Source organism: Emydura macquarii, unplaced genomic scaffold (genome assembly GCF_026122565.2).
Source record: "Emydura macquarii macquarii isolate MOO-44397 ecotype Brisbane River unplaced genomic scaffold, CSIRO-AGI_Emac_v2 contig_3296, whole genome shotgun sequence".
NCBI lineage: Eukaryota > Metazoa > Chordata > Testudines > Chelidae > Emydura > Emydura macquarii.
In genome coordinates, this window is record NW_027133433.1 from 470,194 (window position 1) to 489,757 (window position 19,564).

Sequence of the window (19,564 nt, forward strand, 5' to 3'; positions counted from 1 at the left end):
CCCCCATAGGGGCCATCTCTCATCAATTCAATGGGGATCTGGCTCCATTGACCCTAGTGTAGCTAAGGCCGATTGACACCAGCTGGGGGTCTGACCCTTGGAGCTATGGCCGACTAACACCAGTTGGGGGTCTGGCCCCATTGACTCAATGGAGCTGTGGCCGATTTATACCAGTTTATGACTCTATCAATCATCTAGGGGAGAGCAGAATATTGGAGCCACAAGGGGAATTTTAAGGCCATGGCTAAAGGCTGCCCCAGAGCCGGGGGGGGGGGGGGGGGCATTTTACATACAGACTCGGACCCAAATGGACCAGAAGGAACCTACAGACTCTTCCCTGCACCGCCACATGACACTGACCCAGGCAGATGCAGCTGCAGCTGCCACGCTGCTGTCCATCCTGTGCGGCTGCATCGGCTTGGATCCCACCGCTGACACCAAATCCTGAGCGATGACTAAGATCCCCTCACCCGCACGCATGTCCTGGTCCGCACTGGCGACTGGAGAACCAGCAAGTCTGTGAGCTCGGCTCCAGCCCTGCCTGTCTCTTCTAAGTCTTGAGCACGGGTGCAGTAGTAATTGAGTTGGAAACAGAATCGACTGCGGGATCTGAGGGTGTCACTCAGGTGCCTCTCCCCCTGCCATCTTTGTGCCCTCCGACCTGGCTACATCCTTGAAAAGACACTTCTTTCCCATTGCACGCTGGTGTGTTATTGTAGGGGGGTCTCTCGGTTGCGTGCTCCAAACCCTTCAGTTATTGTAGGGTCTCAAACAAATGCCCAAGGTCTCCCTTGTTACTATAGGTTCTCTCAGGAGTGCTGGGGCTGCACACACCCCTTTGTTGTTGTAGGATCTCTCTTAAATGCTGGGGATCACACTTGTTATTGTAGGGTCTTTTGCAGGCATCGCCAGTTCAGTACCACAGGGAAACTCCCATGTTGCATTTGCTGATTTATTGTAGGGTCTCTCATAAACATTTGGCTGCACACATTGGTTTGAAACTGTTGGGTCATTCCTGGACAGTAGGCCGTAGCCGCTAGGGCTTGTTGTTGTAGGGTCTCATCAATGCTGGGCTGCACACATCAGCTTGTTATGGTAGGGTCTCTCATAAACACGTGGCTACCCACATTGGTTTGCAGTTGTGAGGTCACTCTTGGACACTAGGCTGCAGTTGCTAGGACTTGTTATTGTAGGGTCTCATCAATGCTCGGCCGCACACATCAGCTTGTTGTTGTGGGGTCTCCCAGGAGTGCAGATTTGCTTTGCTCAGACATGGGGCTGGTTTTGAGGGGAGGGGAGCAGAGCCAGACGCCAGAGTGGGGGAAGAGAGTGAATCTCAGATTTTGGACTGACTGGGCTTCCCCACCCTCGACTGAAGGGGGAATCCCTGCACATGATATCCTGCCGTGGCACCAATTCTAGTTCCCAAGACCCAGATCCCCGTTTTAAAGATTAATTTTTTAAAAATAGTTTAGCTTTTCTTTGTCTCTCTCCCTTTGTAAAATACCCCCTAAACTCCCCCACTGAGAAGCTCGACATTGAAAAACAAGGAAATAAAAAACTCTTTCCCCCTCCTGACCATGTCCTGGCTTTTATTTCTTCCGAACGCCACGTGTGGAACAGGTACAGGGCCCGGACTGGGCAGGACTCCCTGGAGAATCTGCTCCTTGTTCTTTGGGTAAGCAAGTCCAGTCAGCTCGACCCTTGTCAGATCACCCCCTTCAGAAACTGATTGAAACCCATCTTCGAACCAGCGAGGCCGTTTGCCCTCCACTTCTCCCATGGGAAGGCTGCTCCGGAGCTTCACTCCTTTCCTGGTTAAAAACTGCCCTTGAAATTTACACGCACCCCATTTGCTCTTTGGCCCATGTTATCCTTTAGCTCCCTTGCTCTTCTCCCTGCCCAGTGTCGGTGTTTTAGGGAGAGCCATCGGCTCCCTTCTTGGCCGGCAGTTTAGGCTAAACACGGCGAGCTCTTTCAATCTCTGCTCCTAATATTGGCTCTCCTGTCCCCTGATCAGAGGGGGTTTTTTCCGAACAAACCCAACTTCAGCTCGAACAGTAGCGCCTAAAATGATATGACAATGGTAAGAGACGACATTTGATTTTGATTTTTTTTTCCCCTTGATAATGATCTCACTGTGGATCCACCAGCCCTCTCACTGATTAACTTACCGAAAAGAAGATCGAGCGGTGATTTGATTACGGTTATCTTCCGGGAGAAAAAATACCCAGGGAACAGGGGTGTCCCTAGCCTTTAAAGAGACCCAGGGCTCAGCCAACCCCTGTTCCATGACATGATTATAGGACATTTTATTTCCTTGCTCCTTTTGGACCTAAGCAGCTAGCTGAAGTTCAGGGCGCATTTTCCAGGTGGAAGCAGAAATCGATGGAGTTCACAGCGATCTTGTTTATTTACAAAGTCCTGCTTCTCCAAACGCAGGGGAACCATGACCAGAAGAAGCGGTTTCTCGGTGTGCTGCCCCATGCCAACAGACCCCAGAACTCACTCTAGGTTTTTCCATGTCAAGCACCATGCTTACAGGGCCCTACTTGGCTGTCTTGCTTTCCGCCTCTCGGCCTTGTCTGTGTCCGTGGCCACATCTATACCACAGGCTTCAGCCGACGCCCGTTATGGCGGTGTACAGCCAATGGTTGCACACCGCATGCACGCTCAGCTGCCGGCGTCGGTGCTGCATGTACGTGCCAGGAGTCGATGCCCAGTGTGCCACGCGCTGCCGTCTGGCTTAGTGTCTCTTGGGAATGTTTTGCAGTGAGCTAGACGAGGCTTGCCCAAAGATCTCAACTTTCCCGATCTCACAATAATATATGCCAGGGTCTAGGACTGGGAGAAAGGAAGCGGTTTCAGAAGGAGGGCTGGGGCAGGGCTCTTGATCTAAAACCAGAGAACCTCAGAGACACTCTATGAGAAGGATTAGACTTGAGAGGCTAAAGAGGAGTTGTTTTCAGTTTTCAGGCCAGGGAGGAAATCATTGCAAGAACCAAGAGAGCTGGGGGCTGGGAGCCTCTAGCGTCTTTTTGGGAAGTGGTACTTTAGCCACACATGAGTTACTGGTCTCAGAAGCTAGCTGGATGATATTTAATGCCTTGTGCTATACAGGAGGTCAGACTAGATGATCCGATGGTCCCTTCTTGCTTTAAACTCTATTAATCCCTTATCTGCCTTCATCTGTCTATACCTGTTTCTGTTCTGCGTTTGGAAAGAAGCTGGCTGATGAATTCACATGTGACAGTGCTAGGGAAATGTTTGCTGTGGCCTCAGCAACTAGGATGTTCAATGACAATGACTAAAGTCAAACCATTTTCAGTCAGCAGGCCTAGACATCTTACATCCAAGAGTGTGCGAAGACTTGGCCGAGGTGCTCTTTGAACCGTTAACAGTGATTTCTAACAAACCTTGGGACCCTGAGGAAGTCCCAGAGGAGTGGGAAAGAGCGAATGTTATGCCAAGAGTCAATGGAATGAACTGGGTACTTGTAAGCTGGTTAGCTTGATATTGATCCTGGGCAAAATCATGGGAAGGCCTTTATGGCATAGCAAGGGGCCTGTGACTTGGCCAAGGTCACCCAGCCGGCCAGTGGCAGAACTGAAGTCTGCTGAGTGCCAGTCCAGTGTCTCATGCACTAGGCCACACTACCTCCCCTAATTAACGTGGTTTTAAGGAAAACAGCCAACGTGGTTTTAGGGAAAACAGGTCTTGCCAAATAAACTCAGGGCGTGTCTACACTTAAAATGCAGCAGCGGCACCAATGTAGGGCTTCAGTGAAGGCGCTACCTTCTCCTGTTGGCATAGCTAATCCACCTCATTATTTTGTCCACCAGTTAGGCCTACTTCCAAACACACCAAATTGGGTCACTGATTTCTGGTCCCACGCTTCTGGTTTTTGTTTTTTGGACGAATTCAGGCTTTCCCTCTCCCTTTTCTACCTTTTCCCATCAACATTCCTTATTCAAGGTTATCGTGGCGTCTTACAAACAGTCACAGAATTTTTGGGGTGAATCTATAGGCCCAGGTATTACAAAATAATACAGATTTGGTTGATAAAGTAGTTGTGTTGACGTAATATACTTAGGCTGCTGTGCGGCTTAATACCATCCACCTTGCCGATTATAAACCAGGGAGCGCTGTCCGAAATCAACACCGCCTCTGTCAAATGGGTTAAAAACTGGCTAACTGACAAATCTCAAAAGAAGACTCGAAAGTTTCTCTCTCTCACTAACAGAAGTTGGTCCGATACAAGATTTGATCTCACCCACCCTCTTTCTCTAATCCCTTGGGACCAGCACGTCTTCAGTAACGCTGCAGATGCTGTCTAGTTTGGACAGGGTTCAGGAAAGAGTTACAAGGATTGAAGGTCTGGAAAAGCTGCCTTAGAAAGAGTGACTTACGAAGCTCAGTTTATTTAGATTCATAGATACTGAGGACTGAGGGGGACTAGTCTGCCTGCCGGTAGAACTAGGCTGGGCAGAATTTGATTTTTTAAAAATTTTGGTGGAAAGTATATTTGGTCTATTTTAAGCCGTTTTTATTTGATTTTTGATTTTTTTTTAAACGTTCACAGCTGCAGGAACTTATGGGGGAGGTGTCAGACCATAATTATTTAACGACAGCCAACGGTGAGAATCATCCTGTTAAAGCTTTATAGCCATTAAAAAGCAAACAGGCAACAGCGCCTGTCAAAATCTACAAAGGAAAATAGCTTTGAATCAAACTCTGCTTAGTTCTCAAGCCTTGTATTTTTTCCTTTGCCTGGCTATACATTTCAGTTTTTATGGATGAAAATCTTTTGTCACTGGTTTGTGCATGTGGAGGGAAATTGAGATTTAGAGACATTTACGGATAAGAACCTAATCCTTCCAAGCCCAGGTATAACACAGGCCATAAGACTACCCTGAATTACATCCAGCTTCATTTAGTTTCTCCAGGAGGTGATTTGGTCACAGTCTCCAAGGGGGAAGAGAGTTTTGGTCATAGATGGATTTCACTGAGCAGAAAAAGACAGCAACGTCCAGTGTCCAGATGGTGAAGTGAGATAAATTCAGACTAGAAATAAGGTGCAGAATATTAGGGGTGAGGAGAATTAATCACTGAAGCAACAGATGTCAGGAGTGGGTGGATTCATTATAAATAATAATACCAGAAAAGTGCTAGTAATTGAAATGTTGCGTGGGCTTAATTCAATGGGACAGATTTTTTAGTTGGCTTTAAACTCCCTCAGCGAGTAACGAGGGCTGAGAGTGGTGCAGAGAGAATCCAGTTGTGATTGGGACCCCGTCAAGCCGGGCAGAGACTTGCCAAGATCAAGGGCCCTTTGTCAACACAACGTCATAAAGCTCCTCTGTTAATAGTTCTCTTACGGCCATGGGAAGTTACCAGAACCCTCTCCCCTGGCTCCCAGCCCCCCTGCTCTAACCACTAGCCCCCACCCCCCTCCCAGATCCAGGGAGAGAACCCAGGTGTCCTGCGCCAGGGCTGCTCTCTGTGCTTTTGCACCAGCGTGTGCGAGCAGCAGCAGTGTGTGTTTCTGAGGGGGACAAAATAGCCTGCAACACAGACACACACTCACCCCCGCCCCCTGCCCCCCACCCCTCCGCTCAGGTCCCAGCCCCCCTCCGCACAGAGGCTGCAGCTGGCAGGAGAGGTAAAATGGGGCGATGCCGAGCGAGGCGTGGCCCTGGCCTGGGGATGTTGCATGGGGCGGGGGGGGGGAGACCAGGAGGGCTGTGATGCATTGCGGGGGGGCGGGGGCCGGACGTGCAGCCCCCCCCATGGGGGGACAGCCTCCTGTGGAGGGGTTTGCAGAGAGCTTGCAGTACTGGGGGGCGGGTTAACCCTTCGAGGGCTGGATGGGGAGCGAGCTAGGGGCGGCGATCTTCCCCCCTACTGCCATGGGGCAGGGTGTGGGGGGGTCAGTCTGCCCTGCCCCCCATTGCCCGATTCAGGGCGGCGCTAGGGGGCGCTGAGCTGCAGGGAGCGGGGGTGGGGGGCTCTCCCAGGGCAGTCAGGGCTGGCCCCATGGGGCGCTAGGGGGCACTGTTGTGCAAGGGGTCAGTAGGGGGTGCTGCCCCAGCAATGCTAAGTTGGGGGGCTATTCCTATCATTCCCTGCTCCCTCCCTGACCCCCGCCCTCTTTTCCTTCCCACCCAGGGCTCCCCCCCCCAATGGAGACTGAGCTGGCTGAGTCCCCACCCTCCACCCCCCCTGCACTGGGGCTGCCCCCCGACTCTCTCCAAGCGGAGCCGCCCCCAGAGCTTCCCGGCAGGCCCCGGCACCAGCAGCCCCACCAGTGCAGCCTGTGTCGGCGCCGCTTCGCCCAGGCCCACGGCCTCCGGCAGCACCGGTGCCGGCCCCGCGGCCTGCCCGCCCAGAGCCCGGCGGGCGGCGAATCCTGCTCGGCTGAGGCGGCGCCGGGCTCCCACCGCTGCCGCTCGGTCGCCAAGCGGGGTCACCCCTGCCAGGTGTGCGGGAAGCAGTTCAAATTCCCCTACTACCTGGCCCGCCACGGCCTGACCCACAACGGGCAGAAGCCGTTCCAGTGCCCGGTCTGCCGCAAAACCTTCCGCCGCCCCGCCCACCTGGCCCGCCACCAGCGCACCCACGCCCGCCAGCGCCGCGCCGCCTGCCCCCGGCGCCCGCCGGAGCCGGACGAGCGGCTACGCCAGCAGGCCGGGCAGCCGGGCGAGGGGCGGGCGGACGAGAAGCAGGTGCTGCTGCAGGAAGACTGGACGTTGCTGTGTCTGGCCTGCCAGGAGGCCTTCGAGACCAAGGGCGAGCTGAAGGCCCACAAATGTTTCAAGGCCCGCGGCCGGGCCGGGCCGGACGGCACCAAGCGGCACCAATGCAGCGTGTGCCACAAGTTCTTCGCCCGGCCGTGGTCTCTCTCGCGCCACCACCTGGTGCACACGGGCGAGAAGCCGTTCACCTGCCCCGATTGCGGCATGACTTTCCGCCTCTCCTCCTACCTCAAACAGCACAGCCGGAGCCACGGGGCCGGGGGGCTGCCCTTCGGCTGCCCGCTCTGCCGCCAGCGCTTCCACACGCCGGCCGAGCTGGCCCTCCACCAGCGGGCGCATGAGGGAGACGCCCTTCCGGCCTCCTCCGGCGGGGCGGAGCAGCCGGGGGCCGGGGCCGCGCCGGTGTCCCGCAAGGGCTACGCCTGCAGCGTCTGCGGGAAAACCTTCAAGAGCAAATACGACCTGGCCACCCACTTCCTGATCCACACGGGCGAGCTGCCGTACCAGTGTGGCCAGTGCGGCAAGCGCTTCCGGCGCCTCTCCCACCTGAAGCAGCACCACGTCACCCACACGGGCGCCCGGCCCTTCCAGTGCGTGCTCTGCCAGAAGGAGTTCAAGCGGCTGGCCGACCTGGCGCGCCACCGGCAGGTCCACGAGGGCGACAAGCCTCACCAGTGTGGCGTCTGCCACAAGTTCTTCTCCCGCGCCTACAGCCTCCTGCGGCACCAGCGCGGGCACCAGCCCGGCCTCCTGGCCGGCGCCCGGCCCGAGGCCTTCCTCAGCAACTCCTGCTTCGACAGCCAGGACCACTCGGCCTTCTGCACCCCCGAGGAGGAGGAGGAGGAGGAGGAGGAGGAGGAATGGGGCGCGCCTGGCGGTTCGGGGCAGGGCTCGTGACATGCCCGGCGGGCACAAGGGAATTCTGAGCTGGATTGGGGGGGGGCAGAGGGGGATCCCCTGGGTCAGAGCTGCAGGGAAGGGGTCCAAGCCTTCCCCCCACACATCTGAGCCACTACTTGAAAGCTACACCTGGGAGTTTGGGGGGGGGGGGGTGCATGGAGATATATTGGGGGAGCAGGGGACAGCTAAAAGATAACAGGCCTCGTCAGTGGGGGTGGTGAGGAGGAGGGGTTCTGCGGGGGTCACCCCACTTCACCTCTGTCAAAGCTGGGTTGGAGGGGGGGGTTTCAGACACTGAGTTCTGGGGTGGGGGGGGTTAATATCAGCTGAGAGGAGGGTGAATCCCCAGCTGCAGGGAATGGGGACCTGTGGGCCAGCTCCTGGACAAAGCGGGGAACAGGACATGGGCCTCTCCCCTCTAGGGGGCGCCAGCCACGGGGGGGGGGGACTGGCTGGTTTGGGGGGACTGGGAATGGGGCACGGGGCCTCTCTAGGGTTGGATAGCGGGGTAGATGGGCCCATGGGTCGGATTGAGGGGGGTCCCACCATATTCTGGGATGGGGTGGCATCCCAGATGGATCATGCCATATCCTGGGAAGGGGGGGAGGGAAAGGGGCTGGATCACACCATTTCTGGGATGGGGGAAGCGCCCCTAGATGGATTATGCCATTTTCTGGGGTGGGGGGAGATGCCCTAGATCACATCATTTTCTGGGATGGTGGGGTCAGGATGTAGAAGCGTGGGGGTCCAAGAGCCCCACCTGTTTTTGCATCAGTGCCTGACCCCGCTGTGATACCTGAGGGCAGCAACTCCAGGCCCCCCCCAGCAGCGCCCTGAACCACTCACAACGGCAAGTGACCAAAGCACCAGCCCCAGCTGGCCACTAGGGGGTACCCCAGGGCACCCCAGTGTCTGTCATATGGGGCTCCCCTGCTGGGCCCCCCCCCCCCCAGCCTACTTAGCATCTAACTGGGGGGGGAGGGAGGGACAGGTCATTGGCCCAACTGAGCTGGAGAATGGGGGGTGCTGTGCACCCCAGCCCTGCCCCCAGTGGTATCAGGGGGCCGGGACACCCCATCCGGCATGCAGCTGGCTTCCTGCAGCGACCCTCGGGGGTGCACCCTGGGTGCAGATGCAGATCGCCTGGGTTCAGGATCAGGGTGGCATGGCGGGGGAGGCAGACGTGGCGCCTTGCGGCCCTGAGGGGTGACAGGGGGAGGCGGTCACTCCCCCACCGGCACGGACTGAGACGGGCTAGGACCTGCGGTTGGCACAGAAGTTTCTTCCCTTTTGGTTCTGTCCAGCGACCTCCCCCCGGAGACAATAAACGTGATGGGGCCACGACCTGGGCTGGGGCTCTGTTGCTTCTGGCGCTTGGCGAGAGGGACCCGGCCCGGGGAGGGGAAAGGGGGGGGTGGCGCGCTGGGCACGGGGCCAGCTTCTGGTCACAACAAAAAGGGAGTTTCTAGGCCTCACGCTGCAAAGAAAATGGGCAGGGAGGGAGACGGCTCCTGCCTGGGTCTGCTGAGAGCCTGAGCCGGTCGCTCGGGGGGGGGGAGGGAGCTGTGCTGAGTGCAACCAGGCGAGGGGTCCCCAGATACCCAGGCCCCTACACCCCACCCCAGAGGGGCCGCATCGCAGCGCTGGGCGAGGGGTCCCCAGATAACCAGGTCCCACGCCCCACCCCCAGAGGGGTCACATCAGATGCCTCCTGAGAAATGGGTTTTATTGTTCCGTGTTTGCTACAGCTCTCAGGTTAAGAGGAGGCTGGATTCTGGGGGGGGAGGCTCGACACAGCCCCCCTCCTCACTGAACTACCCCCCCACCCCTTCTTCTGCACCTGTGGGGGCTGAATGGGGCAGGGATCCTGCTGGCAGGGGTGCCATTAAAGGACCCTATAGGCAGAACCTTCCCTCCAAAGGGGGGGGGGGGAACAGAGCAGGGCCGAGCCCCCCGGTGCCTGCAGGGTAGGGTGCCCCGGAGCCGGCAGTTCTCCCAGCCCCACACAGACGCCAGCGCGGCCCCTGCCCTGGGAAGGGCACAGATGGACGTCAGGGGCCGTTGCAGTGCCCCGTGGATTGGGAAAAGGATCCGTCCCACGGATTGCAATGGGGGTGAGGGCCAGGTTTGGATCTCAGCCCCCCTGGGATGAATCTGGAGTCATCCCTGGCTGCAGCGGGGGCAGGGCCTTCACTTCCCCCCACTGCAGTGACCCTGGCTACACCCTGGGGTAATAAAAGTCCCTGGGTCAGTATCTGGCCCCTCTGAAGATCCCATCGGGGTTGTGTATGGGGTTCCCCGAGGGTCCCAGCTCCAGCCCCATGGCCTGAGATCCACCCCCAGTGCAGGAGCTACTGGAGATTGCCGCAGCTGAGGGCCCTCCTCCCCCACAGGGACCCCTGGCCCTCAGCACTCCAAGCTGCACCCCCAGACCAAGGACCCCCCCATCGCACTCCCTTGGGATCCCTCCTTTAATCATTAAACCCCCCTCCCCTGCCAGAGCTGGGAGAGAACCCAGGAGTCCTGGCTCCCAGCCCCCTGCTCTAACTAGTGCTCTGTGTTCCCTTCTGTCTCAGTTCCTGTCCAGCTGGTCCAAGCAGTCCGTGGGGGGTGGGGAGGGCTGGGGTCTCGGCTCGTCCCAGGGGAAGCTCAGATCCAGCCCCTGCATCTGCTCCCGATAAACCCGGTCGAACGCTTCGCTCTGGGCGGTGGTGAGATGGTTCTTCCAGTCCCCGCAGATCCCTGCAAAGGAGACCACGGCAGAGGGCATGACGGGAATGCAGGGGTGCAGCCCCCTATCATCCGCCCCCCACCGGCCCAGCCCCAGGCTCTGCCGGTGCCCCCCCATTCCCGACCCGCAGCAGCCCCGTCATTCTGAGCTGGGCCAGGGGCCAGGTTTATGGTGACTCCCTCCAGGATCTATGTCGCTTCTCATCCAGGACCCAGCTCCTGGGGCGCCTTCTCCCAGCCGCTCCCTGGCTCCAACCCCCCCACCTCATCATCACCTTTCCTCAGGAATGAACTCTTCCGCTGGTCCAGGATGAAGCTGGGGGACAAGCTGAAATTGCACATCTTGTTCTGCTTCATGGCCTGGAAGGAGGCGTTCTCCACCACCGCGTCCAGCGCCCGCGCGTCCAACTCCTTGCCCAGGAACCGGCAGATCCGCTCCACGCTGCCCCGCAGGTCCTGGGCGGGAGGAGAGGAAGCGATCAGCGGGAAAGGCCTCCCCCAGGGGCTCTTGGGGCATGGGGAAACTGAGGCAGAGGCGGGGAGGCCACGAGCCGCGCTGGAGAACAGAGGAACGGGGCGGAGCTAACTCAAAGGATCTCCCAGGCCGAAGGGAGCTGGGCGGGGGAACCTCTCCACCCTGCCTCAGCCTGGCCCCGTGGGAGACAGACGTTGGGATGGAGGCCCAGAGTGCTGGCTGGGATGCCGGAGGCTGGAGATTTTTCTAACAGGAGCCAACTCACAGGCCCCCCATGTCCACAGTCACAGGGGTGGCAGGGCTGATGGCCGGGCCCCCACACTCCCAGCTGGCAGGGTGGGGTAACTGCAGGAAGTGATGGGGTAACAGCTAGGAATAGAGAGCCCCTTCTCCCCCAGCCTGGGCCAGCCCCCAACCCTCTGCCCCTCCCCAAACCCCTGCCAGGATCCCCTCCACTTAGGGCTACTCCAGCCTTACCCCTGCCTCTCCCCACTGCTGGGATCCCCTCCCCCTCCATCCCAGCCCCCCTCCCAGCCCCTCCTCACCTGCTGGAATCCCTTGCCCCTCCCCTCACCAGACATCCCAGGCCTCCCACCCCAAGTCCCCTCCCCTTCCAGCCCGGGCTCAGCCAGTCCCCCCACTCCTATTGACCCTCCCTTGGCTGGGACCCCCTCCCCCTAGGCTACGTCAGCCCCCCCCCCACTGCTGGGCTCCCCCCCCCACCTGCTGCAGCTCCTCGTAGCTGATCCAGAAGAAGTTCTCGCGGCCCCGCAGGCCCAGCCAGCCTTTGACGTGGTCGAACCAGGATCCGAAGGGCACTGCAAGAACAAAGCAGGGAGTCAGGGGGGCAGCCCCTGGGGGGGGAGGAGGGCGCCTTCCCCTTCCCGCCCCCCCGCGCCGAGCACTCACCGTCCCCCTTGAGGAACTCCTCTAGGAAGTGGTCCAGCTGCACCGGCTCCTTGTAGGGGCGGAAGATCTGGGCGAAGTGGTAGAGGGAGACGAGCACGTCCTTGGGGTTCCGCACCGTGTACAGCACCTGGGGAGACGCGGCGTGAGCCCTCCTGCGGGGCCGAGACCCGGGGGAGGGGGAGGAGGGGACTGGGCCCTGGGGGTGCATGTTTGGAGGGCTGGGGGGAGCTGTGCCCCTGCAATTCATGCTGGGAGAGAGGCAGGGGGAAGCAATGGGCTCAGGCTCTCAGCAGACTCTGGCAGCGTCACCTTTCGGGGCTAGAAACTTTGTTTTATTTTACCTGAGATCTGAGGCCCTGCCCTCCCTCCCCCTCCATCCCCCGGCATGGACGCTGCCCTCCCCCGGCTCTCACCCCTGGGGGACCCGGAGCCGCTCCCAGCGCCATACCTTGGCCTTGGACTGGAAGAAGGACTTGGCGAAGAGCTGCACGGGCAGATGGGAGCTGATGATCCGGGGCGGCTTGTTGCCCCGTGCGGTCGGGAGGCCCAGGTTGGTCTCGTACCAGGGCCCCCGGTCCCAGTTAGGGACCGTGCGGCACCAGCTGGGGTCCCCATTGCTGCGGATGAGGCTCAGGATCTCCAGCATCCAGACAGTCCCTACGGTGACAGCCCTTGCTATAGTGATTGTTGCTATGGACAACGGGGAACCGCCCCCCCCCCCCCCACTGCTGTTTGGTCCTCAGAATCCCCAGGCTCCACCCCTCAGTCTGCAAAGGCCTCTGGGAGGCAGAGGAGGTAACTAAATAGAACCCAGGAGTCCTGGCTCCCAGCCCCCTCCCCCCACTCTAACCACTAGACTCCGCTCCCAGAGGTCTAGCCTTGGCACCGGGCACCCCCGTACCTGATTTCTGGTAGGTGACGTTAAAGATGTCGTCATCCCGGACTTGGAACTTGTTCTCCACCTCCTGGAGCCCCTGCTCGGAGTAGAGCATCGCGGGAAAGCTGATCCCCTTGTACAGGAAATACTTCTTGAACATCCTGGAGCTGGGAGCGGGGGGAGACATGGGGACCATTAGAAATTCTTGGAGGTACCTACCCCATAGCCCCTGCTCTGTGTGTGTGTGTGTGTGTGTGTCGCCCCCTGCTGGGGGCTGGGCCCTGCTGTGTGAGTGTGTGTGTGTGTGTGAGTGTGTCGCCCCCTGCTGGGGAGCTGGGCCCTGCTCTGTGTGTGTGTGTGTGTCGCCCCCTGCTGGGGGGCTGGGCCCTGCTGTGTGTGTGTGAGCCATGCCCACAGCGTGTGTCATGTGTCCCCCTCTCCCCCCATAGTGGGGGGCCAGGCCGCCTAGCTCCACCCTCGGCTCCGTGAGCTGGGTAGAATCTCACATGTCAGGATCCAGGTTCAATCCCCGCCCTGGCCGCCAGCCCACCTGGAGGCGCCTGTGCTGGCTGATTTTTTTATCACAATATCGACGTTTCTTTTTAAGCATTTCCTGAGATTCGCCCGGCTTTAAATTTCCACAGTTGTGCAAAACTAGGGCGGGTGGGGGGGCCAGATCAGCCACTAAAGATCTAATGAGGGCAGACGCCGAGATTCAAAAAGTTCAAGTTTTCCCACCCTTAGAAGAGCGGTTCCCAGACATTTCCCCGGCATGGCCCCATTTTCAGATGTGCTGTTTCCCACGACCCCAGACAGCATGGAAATTGCCGTTGAAAAGAACCGGTGTCCTCCCTGCAGTGTGAGTTCACACGCACTGGGCGTGCAAGGTCATGCCGCAAAGCGGCTGCTGTTTTGCTTTCCAAAACGGTGTCCCCCTGGACTGCCTGAGCTCACGCACGTATGGCGCGTGCGAGGTCATGCAGGGCGCCGTTTGGCGGAGCAAAACAGCATCCGGCGTGTGACACGAGCTCGTGCAGATGGGGCGTGTGGGCTCACGCCGTGTGGGGGAGGCCGTTCTGTCAAACAGCGTCCTCTGCACGCTCGGATGGCCCTGACCCCGTCTGCTGCTGCAGCAACGCCTCGTGGGGGTCACGCCCCACACTTCGGGAACTGCGGCCTTAAAACACAACTTGCCACCTGCCCAGGTGAGAAGGGACTTTGCCGATCGGTGAATTTCAAGTCTTACGGAAACGGTCTGTGGTCGGCGCGCAAAATCGCTGCTGACCGACGACAAACCGAACCCTTCCCAGCCCTACCTGTGCCACGCGGAGAGAGGTCACCGGCGCTTCGGAGGCCGGGATGAGACGGCGGGAGCGTGCCGACAAATTGGAGAACGGGGCTGAAATCAGCAAGACGGCGTTTGCTGCGGACAAGCCCAGAGGACGGCGCTTCGGAAGGAAAAATCAGAGACGCGGGAGGAATAACTGGCTAGGCGGGGTCCCGCAGAGCAGGATCAGGGGTGGGGGCCCTGTCTAAGGGGTGACAAATTGAACGGGGTGATGTTGGATGAAAAAAGGGAAATCAGGCTGGGCCCAGCGGAGAGGAAGGTCGGGTGTGAACCACGGGAGGGGCTTGTTTGGCTGGGGGTGGGGCTCTGTTTTGGGGCACCACACTTCAAGAGAGACTTGGGGCAGATTTGGAGAGAATCCAGAGGAGAGGAATCGAACCTGGCTGACGAGGAAAACTCAAAAGAACTGGGCCTGATCAGTCTAGAGTCAAGCCGGCCGGGGGAACCGATAACGGCCTTCAGAGGTGTACGAGGTGGGTCTAAGAGGGCCGGCGATCGATCATTCTCCACGGCCACCGAAGGAATTGGCTGAGTTTCCAGTGATGGAGAGATTCTAACAGGGAGAATTCAGCTCCCGAGGGCGGCCGTGGGATCCCTGTCGGACTAGGTTGGACGAACCCCCGTCAGGGATGATCTAGGTGTATTATGTCCTGCGTTGGCGCAGGGGGTTGGGCTCCCACTCATGGCCCCTGGCAATGCGTCGATGCACTTTCGGTTTGCAGGCGATACTCTAGATCCTCATCCCACACCTCACCCTGTGGTGCCCAGAGCGCCTTCCAGTCACGCCGTCAGCAAGGTGAGGGAATAGCTGTCACGGGCTGTATGTTCCTTCCGCCTCACCCCAGGGTGGAATGGCTTGTTTTGGTAGGGTTGGTGTGGAACATGCCGGTTGTTCTGAGTTGATGGTGAAATTCACCCGGCCCATGGAGCAGGAGGCAAGGCGGCTGGAAGGTCGGTTTGCGGAGATCACCCACCGAGGGAAGCCAACCCTGTCCTGCCGATGCAAGCAGCGTCTTTAGTGCCGAGCCTTGGATGCGCTGGAGGTTTCGCGTGGAGGAAGGGCACCGATCCAGCACAAGCTGGAGAAGCTGGGTCCAAGCAAACGGTGTGTCTTTTAATACGGCTCAATGTCAATGTACCCACCTGGGACCAAAGGATGCCGGCCGTGCTGCCAGGCTGGGGGGAACTCTGCAAAAAATGGAGGGGCTGTGGTGGATAATTGGCTGAACATGAGCTCCTGGTGCAAGGCTGGCGCCAGAAGGGCTACTGCGATCCTGGGATGCATCAACAGGGAATCTCAAGTAGGAGCAAAGAGGTCAAATGACCTCTGGATTTGGTGCGACCGCTGCTGGACTCTGGTGCCCGCAGCGAAGGAAGGATGTTGATCCGTCAGAGAGGGGCCAGAGAAGAGCCGTGAGGCTGATGAAAGGATCAGAAAACCTGCCTGAGAGTGAGAGATCAGGGAGTTGAATCCATTTAGCTGAGCAAACAGGTTAAGGGGGGGACTTGATCTCCGGCTGTAAGAACTTGCATGGGGACCAGGTACGGACTAACGGGCTTTTTAGTCTAGCAGAGACAGGTCAAACGCCACCCAACCGCGGGAAGTTGAAGCCAGACCAATTCAGACCGGAAATGAAGCGTACATTTTGAACGGTGAGAGTCATTAACCATTGGCAGCATTTCCCAAGGACATCACTGGCAATTTTTAAATCAAGATTGGCTCTTTTCCTCAAAAATCTGCTCTAGGGATCATCGTGGGGCCGTTCTCCCACCGGCGTTGTACAGGAGGGCAGCTAAGAAGATCACCCTGGTCCCGTCTGGCTTTAGAATCGATGAACCTACAAATGGGGCAAAACATGGATTTTTTTTTGGGGGGGGGGGGGCGGGGGTCTCTGGCAGGCCCGAAATCCTTATTTAGCATTTTTGGCATATCAAAAAGTCGGGGGTGGAATTTTCGCTTCAGGTCAATGCCAAGCGTGGGGGTTTTAAATACTCTTTTGCATTTAAAAACATAAAATCAAACCGATGGAAATTCCTAAAAGCAAAGTAGTGTGAGACCCCCCGCCCCCAACATCAAAACCCTTTGACTTTTTCCCAGTTGTTTTTCCGCAACTAAAACAACGTGTCAAAATCGCCGTAAGTCCGTGGAAGGTCTCGGTCGCTCCACAGCTGGATTCTTCCTCAGCAAACGATTTCGTTTGGAAAGTCTTGCCCAGCTGCTGTTTCATGCCAAGTCTATGGCACGGCTGGAATCCAGCCAAGGAGTGACAATGGGATGAATGACGGTAGCGCCTCCTCCGCCAGCGTCCAAAGCTAACGAGTGATGCTTAATACGGCTGCACGATTCGGCTGTTGTGGTTTGTCCATGTCTGATTCCTTGGAGGAGAAATGGCTGGTAGGAGTCCTGTGTGATAGTTGCAGAGCCCGGCAAATCTGCCAATATCCGCAGATCAGATGCAGATACCAATTTTGTATCCACGCAGGGCTCTAGATATTTGGGGTGATTCTCTTTATGGACTGAGAATTGAGGCAAATTCCTAATTCCCTGAATGCACCAGGATCAAACAACAATAGGCAGGTTCCTGGCTCAGAAATCCAGGCCCGCTTTCAGACAGTCCTGTGTCCCAAGCAGCTCTGTCTCGCTGCTTTCTTGCAGGGCCGCTGCTTCTCTGGCTAAGCCGCCCCCATGACATGTGTAAACAGACAAAGGGAGGAACATTATCCTCATTTTAAAGATCAGGCCCACAGCAATTAACATGACTTGGAGCTGGCTAGGTGCTGAGCCAGGAATAGAAACCAAATCCTCTATCCTAGCCTCAGCATACTGGGAAACCCCCTCTCCATCTCCCTGGGTTAGCTTTTTGTTGTATTTGCTCAGGTTTTGCCTTTTGGCTCCATGCCTTGGACGGTGGCTTCTGTTATTTCCCACTACGACTACATACCATTGGCTTAATTGCTCCTTCCATCTAACCAGACAGAAAGATGGCACTCCCACCAGCTTTAACCAGCTCCATGATTCATGGCAACCATGAAGGTCCTCCCTCACAACATGGTGTGTGCATGTGTGTATTTTAACTTGCAAACCATCTCAAGCTAATGATGCAATATGAACAGAGATATGTGTTCTGATTTATTATCAGTGTTGTTATAGCATTGGAGAGGCCGGGCAGAGCTTTCTGCTGCCAACTTGTGAAAAGCTCTCTTATGCAATCCGAATGCCACTGCACCTATCCAACTAAACAAACCGGGTGTATTTCCTGTTGTTCTCACTCCCGGCGGGGTTGCAAATGTGGTTTCCCCAGTGATCTGTATCTGAGAGACGGGGTAACGCCAGGGGAAATCACAGCACCTGGGTTCGTTTGTTCTCCTGCAATTGTTCCTATTATTATTTTGCATCCTAGATGCTCTTGTTGCTACCCTACCGGAGGGTGGGACCCCATAGCTGCCCAGGGGCCGAGAACGGGGTCCCATCAGGCCGGGCGCTGCCCACACGCAGGGACCCTCCCGCCCTGAGGAGTTCGCAGACTGAACGGCCACAGGCGGGAGCGGGAGCTTATTGTAAAGATGGGGAAACTGAGGCCCTGCGAGATCAGGGACTTACTCCAAGTCACCCAGCCGGCCACAGGCAGAACCAGGAGCCGAGCGTCCTCAGCTGTAGCCCGGGCCGGCTCGTTGCAGTCAGCCCTGTGCCCTGGCCATCACCTGCCACTTACTGGGGCTGCCCAACCCCATGGGAACCTGTCCTTCCTCGCAACCTCTCCACCCACCCCTCATCTGCCCAGCCCCACAGGAACCCCTCTTTCCCCCCCAAGCCTCTATCTGCCCCCCCACCCCCTCCACTCATCCCTCCATCCCCTCACTCCTCTGCCCAGCCCCACGGGAACCCCTCTATCCCCCCACTCCTTTATCCTTCCCCCCACACCCATCCCTCCATCCCTCCCCTCGCCGCCCATCCTTCCTTTCTGTGCATCCGTCCCTCCATCCCCGCACACCCTGCCTCCCTCTCACCATCTCCCCTTATACATTTCTTCCCTCCCTCCCTCCCCCAGCCCGCCCCGACCCCTCTCTGCATCCCTCCAGCCCCGGCTCTGGCCGTCCCTGCCCCACACCCATGGGCTGACGCTGGGGCTGGCCCTGGCGTCGGTGAAGGAAGAGCTAGGAATCAGAGCTGTGCCAAACGGAGCCAGCGGGGAGCCACTGGGGACACCCCCTGGACCTGGGCCACCCACCCGCCATCCCCTGCAGCGCTGTGTGCAGAGGGGTGCGGCCGCCCCCGCTGTCTTACCTGAGGCAGCACCTGTCTGGCTCAGCGGTTGCAGAGCGATGGAGGGATCCCCTGGGTCGGAGCAGTCGAGCCGGCGCTCTGAGCCCTGGGGCTGGGAGCTTCCCACACAACAGTGGCAGGAGGCAGGGCCAGAGCACCCCACAGCAGGGAGAGCATCCCTGCCTGCCCCATGGGACAGAACGACCTGGCCTGGATCCAGAGTCACCCCTGATTGCAAGGGGGGCAGGGCCGGGATTTGATCTCAGCTCTCAGGTTCGACTCAGAATCACCTCTGGTCTCAGCTCTCCATGACCAATCTGGAGTCACCCCTGATCTCAGCTCCCTGGTGTCAATCCAGAGTCACCCCTGATCTCAGCTCCCCCCAGGGTCAATCCAGAGTCACCCCTGATCTCAGCTCCCCAGGGTCAATCCAGACTCTGCCTTGATTTCAGCTCCCCCAGGATCAAGCCAGAGTCACCCCTGATCTTAGCTCTCCGGGATCAAACTGGAATGAGCCTTGATCTCAGCTCCCCCAGGGTCAATCCAGAGTCACTCCTGATTTTAATGGGGGCAGGGCCAGGTTCTGATCTCACCTCGCTGGGGATCAATCTGGAGTCACCACTGATCTCAGCTCCTCAGGGTCAATCCAGAGTGACTCCTTTTCTGCAATGGGGTCAGGGTCGGGTTCTGATCTCATCTCACCCAGGGTCAATCTCGCCCCCTCATCAAGACCTAAACAAGCACCGCTGCTGATCTCTGGTGTTGTTAATAATTCCCACTCTCCCAGGCCCGTCACACGACCATGTGGCATGGAGCCAGGAAATCTGGGACGAAAACACGTCTCAGTAATGAGCGTGCTGAGCGCCCTGCATCCCAGTTATTAGAATAATAAGTGGGTGAGCGACATCACACAGCCGGACACCTAGATTCACATTTGGAAGAGAAACTGACACCAATACACCTGCGAGTGAGAGATATGTGGCATTGCTAATTGGCACAATTTGGGGTGTTTTCCATAAAGCCCCGAGCATCTGGAGTCATGGGAATCTACCGGAGAAAGTCGGCTTCCGTTTAAACCCTACAGGAGTTTCCTGGGGCCCTGGTTCAAAGGCCGTGAGACTCGGTGCCAAATTCTGGCCACAAAGGCACGAAAAGCTCAAGGTGACAAAACCGGGTCGAAATGGGTCAGACACACTCACCTAGATCGAGGCAACATCGTGCTACACGGGGGTTCTCAAACGTTATTTTCCTGGGACCCCCTTGGAAAATATTTCAGGCTGTGACGACCTCGCTCCCATGCCAGGCT

At 57.9% G+C, this 19,564-nt stretch overlaps 2 protein-coding genes across 2 annotated transcripts; one reads left to right on the top strand and one right to left on the bottom strand.

Moving 5' to 3' along the window:
* The first annotated feature begins 6,182 nt into the window (after positions 1 to 6,182).
* ZNF579 (zinc finger protein 579) lies at positions 6,183 to 7,759 on the top strand. Its single transcript, XM_067532732.1, has one exon. It carries the CDS (start codon positions 6,183 to 6,185, stop codon positions 7,650 to 7,652), a length of 1,470 nt encoding a protein of 489 aa, XP_067388833.1. The 3' UTR covers positions 7,653 to 7,759.
* A 1,612-nt stretch (positions 7,760 to 9,371) lies between these two features.
* LOC137143099 (sulfotransferase 2B1-like) lies at positions 9,372 to 12,806 on the bottom strand. The gene is made up of 6 exons (XM_067532711.1): positions 12,671 to 12,806; positions 12,218 to 12,426; positions 11,770 to 11,896; positions 11,584 to 11,678; positions 10,661 to 10,841; positions 9,372 to 10,397 (listed from the first exon to the last, which is right to left on the bottom strand). Exons 1-6 carry the CDS (start codon positions 12,804 to 12,806, stop codon positions 10,228 to 10,230), a joined length of 918 nt encoding a protein of 305 aa, XP_067388812.1. The 3' UTR covers positions 9,372 to 10,227.
* Positions 12,807 to 19,564: the final 6,758 nt, after the last annotated feature.

Bases quoted from the DNA above. Each gene is read 5' to 3' on its own strand.
- ZNF579 (XM_067532732.1), top strand. From the start codon at position 6,183: ATGGAGACTGAGCTGGCTGAGTCCCCACCCTCCACCCCCCCTGCACTG.
- LOC137143099 (XM_067532711.1), bottom strand. From the start codon at position 12,806: ATGTTCAAGAAGTATTTCCTGTACAAGGGGATCAGCTTTCCCGCGATG. The intron at 11,679-11,769 runs GTGAGTGCTCGG...TTGTTCTTGCAG, and splicing joins GGAGTTCCTCAAGGGGGACG to TGCCCTTCGGATCCTGGTTC. The intron at 10,398-10,660 runs GTGATGATGAGG...TCTCCTTTGCAG, and splicing joins GAGTTCATTCCTGAGGAAAG to GGATCTGCGGGGACTGGAAG.